At 51.4% G+C, this 8,515-nt stretch overlaps 1 protein-coding gene across 1 annotated transcript; it reads right to left on the reverse strand.

Moving 5' to 3' along the window:
- Window positions 1–562: 562 nt before the first annotated feature.
- On the reverse strand, window positions 563–1,682 carry EMH_0033710 (uncharacterized protein; the record flags this gene model as incomplete). The annotated part of the gene is made up of 3 exons (XM_013494782.1): window positions 563–892; window positions 1,024–1,082; window positions 1,460–1,682. The coding sequence occupies 3 exons, from the start codon at window positions 1,680–1,682 to the stop codon at window positions 563–565; spliced, it is 612 nt and encodes a 203-aa protein (XP_013350236.1).
- Between the last annotated feature and the right edge of the window lie 6,833 nt (window positions 1,683–8,515).

Below are 8,515 nucleotides of genomic sequence, written 5' to 3' on the forward strand. Positions count from 1 at the left end.
GCGATAGGACTGCGCAGGTTCTTGTACGTTTGTATGCCGACAGTATCGCCTCTACCTAGGCTCAGCTTTATATTACGTAACCATTAAAAAAACCGGCTACGTACGGTTGGAAGCACGCGGTGACGTGCGTCGTGCCTTTTTGAAAACGCCTTGCTTTTGTAGCGCCAGAATTGATGATTACTTTCTGAGGAGCGCTGCACCTAAAAAACCGACCGCTCGTTCTTTTTATTTTGTTTCACACGGTTCCATCCTTGGCGACATGGGTTGTGCTGCGATGGCGGTTGTAGTGGATTATCGGGCTTTACCACCAATCCCAAAGGTACAAATGCCATGCCTCCACGCCTTTCCTGAAGGCCTTTCGGCTACTGTGCCCCGTCTAGTAGACTACCAGAGGAGGTCATGCTGCATTCCTGAGTTGATGTAAACAGCGTTTGCAGATTTCGTGGCTGGACAAGTAGTGCGCACTCTTTGTGCGGGCTGGTTCCGAACGAACAGCCTGCCCAGATAGAAACAGGATTGTTGCGTGTCCTGCAGGTGGTGGTTTGAAATTGGCTGCCGTTGATCATTTAGGATGCTTGCAATCGCCTCCGGGTGGAGGCAACGCCGTGGCAACGCCGTGGCGAACGCGTGGGATGCGGACGGGCTGCCACGGCAAGGCACCTCCAGGGAAATTCTTTTCCACAATCTTCTCTCCTGCATCCGTGTCTTGTTTGTAGGCTAACCATGTGGCTATGGCACTGAAGATGATCCGTTGAAACGCAAACATAGTGTTTTCTGGGAAAGGCAGCTCATACATCCAGTTGCAAATCGTGGCGTGCGGAGGGGCATTGTCTGGAAAGGCGTACCTCGCCTGGTTGCCAACAACGGTTACTAATCTCGTATGCAGAACGTCCTGTTAGCACATTCATGTGCGGCTGCTATGCGGTGGATTCTCGTGCTTCTCACTATGCAGGGTGGTGTATGTTAGTTGGAACTATCAGTTAGCAGGGAACCGTGCAAATTGCCTAACACATGTGTCCTCACTAGAAAGGCATTTACGCATTCTTCGCTCAGTTTGGGAGGTGGCTTTGTGTTGGTAGGCACTGCAATGCAACCGCAGGCAGTGAGCGGCAATTTTTTCCTCATCTCAGAATTGTTTCTTTTTGGAACACAGGCAGCCATATACGGCAATTCTCTTTTGGTAAGTCAGTCCTTCGGAATTATGTTGGTCTTGTAGAGGGCAGTTGGTGCAGCCAGTTCATGTAGGCGGGTTACGGGTGCTATACAGGCCCCAAAGATATTGGTTTCCGCCAGATAATTGGCTTGCGGTGATACATGCATTCAGTGGAACACACGAAATCTTACTTTGAGCTAGTTCTAGTTTTTTAGCTGGTTTCTCCCCCAGGTAGTTGACTCACGCAGTCACTTGGCGAAGACGTTTTGCCAACACCAATGTGCATGCAAGTATATTGGTTCCCACAGCTCTCGCGGTCTCTTGCTTGTTGTATGTAGGTTGGCCATTTGTGCATGGGGTCATTCCTTTGGGCAGCCTGATAAAACGCTCTGTATACTGTTGCCCGAGACAGTCCTGGCACGTGAGGGCGAATTAGTGCTGCGCAGCGTTTGCGGTGGCTTAGCACCGGACCAATATGTCGTGGGCCAATGGTACTTTGCTCTTTCGACCTTTGCAGGCCGAATGACATTGGACTGCACGCTGAAAGGTTCACATTCGTTTGTAGAAGGCAATTTACCTCATTATTTTGCAAGCTTCACGTTCACGTATGCAGTGTTCGGCGTCGCCAACTGGGGCTAAGTTTTTTACTGTGAATTCAGGTGTTTTCTCACAATTTGCCTGTGCGGCGGTATTCCATACCGACGTCAGGCGAGCCCCTTGTACGATAGATCATTTGAAGGTGCATAGGGAGGTTTTCGGCCGTCAGGTCAGTTCTACGGTCTTGGCCCTGCCTTCTGGGAGGCGATTAATGCCCGCGCAGCACGTGCGTTGGCGTTGTTCGTCGCTGTCACCAGCTGATAGGGCATTTACATCCGCACCAAGTTTGCCCGAAATGTCCTCAAATGTAGTAGACTAAAACCAAGGAACAGCCAGCGGCAGACACGATTGATTGCTGGTGCGTCGGGCCTCCGGTGCATAATGCAATATCTTGGATGTGAATAGAGAGGCAGAACAGCCAAAGCCATGGCTGATGCAGAGACGTGTCACTTCGCGGCTGCCGTTGTCACATACCCAAATTGTGGGCGTTGTTGCCACGCGCCTTGCAAGCTGACGCGCGGAAGTGGTGTCGTGTTGTGCTGCGTTGTAGCGTTAAAGTGCGGAAATCCGTGACGCCCGGACAACTCGAGCTCTAGGTAGCCGTTGGCTCCGTTTTACGGAACTGGCTCCTGTTAGGCATTGCAGGCAGTTGAGACCGGCACAGGCAAGTTTTGGGATGCGTTTTGGCACTTCCTAGAAGGGAGTGATGTTGTCGTGCAGGACCGCCAAAGTCAAGGCGGCTTTGAAGCTTTAGGTTTTGTAATCCTCTATGCAGCTGTCTGTTTGCATGTATCTCAATCATGTGTTTTTTGCGGCGGCTCAATGACATTTGTGACACGGCGTTCTCAGCTATTGGCGGCGTGCTTCCCTCTATGCTGAGCCGTGCCTGTGAAAGCTGTGTTGCTAGTGAAAACTGATATATTCGTTATTGTTCTTGTTTCGGTGATTAGCAGACGGCGACGGCGAACTGCATGAACCAGGCGCATGTCACTACACTACTGCGATCTGACAGTTGGTGCGTGCTGTGCTGTGTTGTACCCGGAAGGTGGGAAAATATTGTGAATGTCTAGCCGTGGCTGCCCGTCGGGCACAAGTATTTTTCATTCCTGATGCAGGCCAGTGCTGAGCGGGTTCTGTGAATGCTGTGTCGCCGGTGAAGGCTAATCATTACTGTACCCCTTCTTCTCTCAAAGGATTGCGGAGGGCAAGCGGAGCTTGCAAGGACCAGTTGCAAACTGCTTTTTTGTATTGGCATGTAATAGCTTGTGGGTACTGTGCTGCCTTGCAGCGACACGTTGAAAGCCTGTGGAGTTATGGTGATGCCACCCAAAAGGTAATATGACGCTTCCAGCCGTACATATAATACCTCGACGGTGTTCGGGCGTTTCTCTGAGCACTGCATAGGTTGGAGCGTCTTGACGGGGACCGTAGTCGTAGCAGAGGGTAGGAACGAACCTGCGGCGGACGTCTATTTCGCCTCTTTGCCACCCGCGTATACCGTCTGCCCGTCCGAAGCTATCAAATATGTGTGGTCGGTGTGGGAGGGGCTCTCTGTGAGGCTCGTTGTGCGACATAGTCTCTTTGTTTGGTAGTAAGATGCTGCTGCATGATATTAACAGTGTCATTTTGGCAATGGACCAGTAAAGTGCCGGACCCTCTTTCCTTCTTTTCAACCGGTAGATCAAATGCCTGATGTAGTGTGCTTTTTGCCGTCTCTAGGTGACCGCGAGCCAGTATGCATAGAACACTGTTACCTTGCTCGCGCCAGGTAAAAGTGCACTACGCATACAAAACTCCGCCAATGGTTCAGTGCTCTGATTTCTTGGCGGTGGCCGGCTAGGAACCGATAAGTCTTGGAAAAACAGATACTTGATTGTGCCTCGCTGTTGGAAAAGGCTTTATGCAAGAATGCGTTGGTTATACGACTCCCAACGTTGTTCCGTATGTAAATGAGCAGGATTCATCGTCATCAGCTGAGGCTAGGATTGAACGTGTGAATTTGTATATTAGCTGTGGGTGTTTTTCAGGCGCATCACCTCCATGCGACGAGGTATTCCATACTGTCTATATCCGAAGCCGCACTGAGGTGAAGGCTTCCTAGGTCAACATGGACAACAGCGGCTGTTAGGCCGGCTTGCGGACGGAAGTGCTGTGTTTGAGGACTTGATTATGGTGCTGGGTTACTCACGATATTGTGCTTTGTTAACAGCAGTGGGGTGGGAAAAGCGGCGACTGTGTGGGTAATGTATGTTCGATCATAATCACTTCTTGGGCTGCGTTCGCGAAATTTGACTGCCTACGAATATAGGTATTTGCCAAGGCTGGTGTTTGACGGTCGCCGTTACCCCCCTGGCGAATAGCGCATTCCGCCTGGGAATTGCTTCGTGGTCAAACGTAGGCCAAACGAGCACGAGTACAACCAAACGTATTGCTGAGGAGCGCCTTTTCATACTTTGGGGCAGTAGCAGTTCGGCAATTCCCGGTGGATGCAGTTATTCCTTGCTGCAGCTCATCGTGGGATGCGATATTGGCAGGATGCAGGAGTTCCAAAACCAAGCAGTTGCAATGATATTCATTCTTACAACCTGTTGCATCTCTTGGGTCATTTGTATGTGGATCAGTTTTATCATTATGACGATGAGCAAGTGAATTGGTGACCTGTTACAACTCTCTTGACGACGCGTCTTCAGTTAACCTGCTGAACCGCAGGCCTGCTGTTAACGCTGGATGCAGCTCTGTATTGTGAAGGCAACTCACTGCTGTGGTGTACTTGCCGTGGGAAGGTGAAAAACCAAGGGGTCTTAACAAGGCTATCAAAGAATGACGTTGCATTGACTCCAGACGTGCTAGTTGGCGTAATTTGCTGAGGTTGTGGAGGACATTTTGGGTTTAACCGTGTTTGTGCCAGTTGCTCTTTAGACGCGCCATTTGGTTGAGCGGATCTCTCCCCCATCCGTTTCAAGCGAGCGCTGGTGGGGATAGATCGCAGGTTAGTGGAAGGAACCCCTTGTTAGGTCAATTTTACGTGCCTGTATAGGCTTTATTCAGGAAATGGATGCCGCTGCAGCCAGTGAGTTGGCGTTGCTAGCTGCTGCTACGTAGGGGAATTAGGCATTTTGCTCCGCGTCATAATTGGTTCGAGTGAAAGGTGGATCGTTTAGACAGCATAACAGCCTACGCGTGAAACGCAATACTTTTCGCTTCACATGAGCCACCGCTGGGGTAGAACCTTGGCGGGTCTCTCTGGATAGCGTCGCTTTTTCTGGAGATTGAATGACCTGGTAGTTTCGTTGGGAATTGCTGGTGCAGCGAGTGTGTATGCATTGCTTGGCATTGCTCTTAGTTCGTAGGGAATTCTTAACTTTGCTTTAGAAGTGCTTCCAGGCAAAACCCAAACCGCGCGAGCCATCTCATGCGCTGTGAATAGCAGGCAGCGCGTTCAATTCACCCTAGGAATGCTCTTGTTTGGTTTACTTATGGCTATGTAGTTGCAGCCTGCTGCGGCGGGCATCGGGTGCGGATTGACCCTTACAGCGGTAGCTAATAGTGCATGGACGTTGACGGTATTGTCAGTGGATGTCATCACTACAACTCCCCTCTTATATTCTACGTGCGTATATCATATTATGGCAATGGACCAGTAGGCTATACGACTTTTCAGCCTTCTAGCACAAGAGGTACTGTCTGCCAGCTCCCTGCTTGTCTGGAAGGCGTGCAATGGCAACCCTGTATTTTGTTGACCAAATAGCAAGGCCCTGCATACTCTGGGACAGTACCCTCGCGGCGTGTTGTGTTCCAGCCGGAGGGTACGGAAATCCTTGACGCCCGGACGACTCAATATCTAGGCAGCCGTTGGCTCAGTCCTACGGAACTGGCTCCTGTTAGGCATGGTGATGCGTTGCGCAGTCAGTGAGCGGCATTCGCTAACTGTTGGTAGAGTGGTTGGTCGGTCATTAAGCTCCGTGTCAGGATTTTTTCGCCGTGGAACGGAGACCGTGGAGATGCTTTGCTGAGCAAAGTATTATCTGTAGCGCTTCCTGCTTTAATATGAAACGGCGCCAGTTCGTCACTTTCTATTGCAGACAGTTGAGACGGGCGCTGGCGAGTTTTGGGATGCCGAATGGCACTTCCTAGAAGGGAGTGATGTTGTCGTGCAGGACCGCCAACGTCAAGCCGGCTTTGAAGCTTTAGGCTTTGCAATACCCTATGCAGCTGTCTCTTTGCATGTATCTCAATCATGTGTTTTTGCGGCGGCTCAATGACATTTGTGACACAGCGTTCTCAGCTGTTGGCGGCGTGCTTCCCGCTATGCTGAGCCGTGCCTGCGAATGATGTGTTGCTGGTGGAAACTGACATATTCGTTATTGACCGTGTTTCGGTGATTAGCAGACAGCAACGGGAGACTGCGCGGACCAGGCGCAGGTCACTACACTACTGCGATCTGACAGTTGGTGCGTGCTGTGCTGTGTTGCAGTGGTATAGTGCGAGGATATTATGGGTTTGTAGTCATGGCAGCCCGAAGGAGGCAGTGTGGCACGGCGAAGGCGACAGAACGTTGCTGCCCATACGCTGTGACTCTACAACTTGGGTAATCATGCGTTTCGCTGCGGCCTGCATAGGTTGGAGCGTTTGGGGGAGGACCCTATTTGTCTTAATCTGTTGAGGTAAGGAAGCAACCTGCGGTGGGCTCGCGTGTTTGCGGGGTAGGTTTGCGTGCGACTCTTCTTGGCGGTTGAAACCTGCTGTAGTGAGGGGTCGGTTGCTGATTGATCTCTGTTGGAGGGAAGTGGAGGTGCACCACTGCGGAAGCAAGGGCGGCTTCAATGACGGCGGTTTTCACAGCACCTATGTAGCATGGTTCTTGTTTATGTGTATCACATCACCATGAAATTCCAGCAGTGAATCTCGTTCCCTGTTGCACCCTTCTCAACTGGCGCCAATTTGTGTCCAGGTGGGCGGCGCAGGTGAAAGGCGTGTTTCTGTGGAAAGCTAACGTCTGCCGCTGTTGCCCATGTCTAGATTGTTCGGGCTAGGAAGCAAAGCTTCTACACATCGGACATTAGACTGTGGCTTCGTGCTAGGCAGCATTGCAGTGTCAAGAGGAGGAAACCCCTGTGGCTTGTGGAGAAAGCGACCTTTATTCGTTCGTTAGGTCGGTTTTAGTGGCGTCGCGAGGTTGCTTGGCAAGGCGATGCCGGCGCTGACAGTGAAAGGCAGTTACACGCTTTGAGGTGCACAGGGAGGCTATGCATTCTTCTCCTGCGAACTGGTTCTCTTGCATCGCTTATCACGAGAGAACGGGTGGATGCACCAGTTTCTCTTGTACTATGAGACGGCGCTATGGTAGGTCTTTGTACGCCGGACAGTTGAGATGGGGTCTAGCAAGCCATGGGTTGCGGATCGGCATTCCATGCGCACAAACGTGGAAGTGCAAAAATAGCTGAATCAAGGGTACATTAAAGCACACATCGGTTCACCACTCCAAGGGTTGATCTGCCTTTCTAGGATGTAGGTTGCATTATGCATTATGCTTAGTTGACAGCGAAAGGGGGAGGAACAGCAGTGGCGTTTTGGCAAGCCTAGAGCGGGTCATCTGCTGGCTCACGTTTACGGAATTGCCTTTGAGGTATTTGGCAAGGCACTGTCTGCGTAGGTAGTTAGTGGCAGTTGTTGTCACTACGCTGTCGGACAGGGCATCAGCGTGCCCTGTGTGATCTGCCGGAGATTTGTGTGGCGGTGAAAAGCATACTTTGCAAAAGGCAACATTGCCAACCGTTTGTTTGAGGAACGCTCGGTAACGTTGCGAAAGCGGCAGTTCGACGAATCCCGGTGGGTGCAGTTGACGCTTGCTACACCCTGCTGAGCGTTGCAATATAAGCAACCTATGGCGGCCAGGCGACCAACGGGATTGCTGGTCATAATCTAAAGCCTCGTCTGCAGACTGTGGGTTACCGCGTCCATGAGTTCTCTCACTATGCTTGCTGGACAGTGATGTTGGCTACAGGCTTCATGCGATCCTTTTCTGCGCCCTGGGGTAGATCCTTCGAAGCGTCGATTGATGTCTCGGTCTATCGTTTGGGCTCTGTTGTACTTGGAAAACGGATGCAGACGCAGCCCGTGAGTGTGCATGGCCCGCCGGCGCTACGCAGGGCAACATGTCACTTCGCTGAGCATTAGCACTTCTGCGCGTGGGAATGCAGACGTTTCAAAGAGTACAACAGCCGAAGGGTGGCATGCAACACGTTTATATTTTTATGCAGAGGCGCATGCTTTCTTGCGATTTTTCTTGGCGGTTGAAGCTTGTTGTTGTGGGGAGGAGTCGGCTGATGGTTGGCATCTTCAGGACGGAATTGAAGGTGCAGAGCTACCAAACCCAAGGCAACTTCACAGACGCTGGTTTTGCACAGCTGCTGTGTAGAACGCTTCACAGTGTTGCATATTGATCACGTTATTGTGGCAACGTGAAGGTGAATGGCGTCCCCGGTTGCACCCTTCTCAACTGGCGCCAATTTGTGTCCAGCTGGGTGGCGCCTGTGCACCGCATGTTGCTGTGGAAAGCTAACGTCTGACGCTATCACCCATGTCTAGATTGCTCGGGCCAGATAGCAAAGCTTTTACGCATCGGCCATTAGACCGTGGCTTCGTGCTATGCAGGGTTGCAGTGTGAAGGGGAGGAGCACCCTGTGGCTTGTGGAGAAAGCGACCTTTATTCGTTCGTTAGGTCGTTTTTAGTCGCGTCGCGAGGTACCTTAGCAAGGCGATGCC

This window comes from Eimeria mitis, genomic scaffold, assembly GCF_000499745.2.
Source record: "Eimeria mitis Houghton genomic scaffold, Emh_scaff1283, whole genome shotgun sequence".
Classification (NCBI taxonomy): Eukaryota; Apicomplexa; class Conoidasida; order Eucoccidiorida; family Eimeriidae; genus Eimeria; species Eimeria mitis.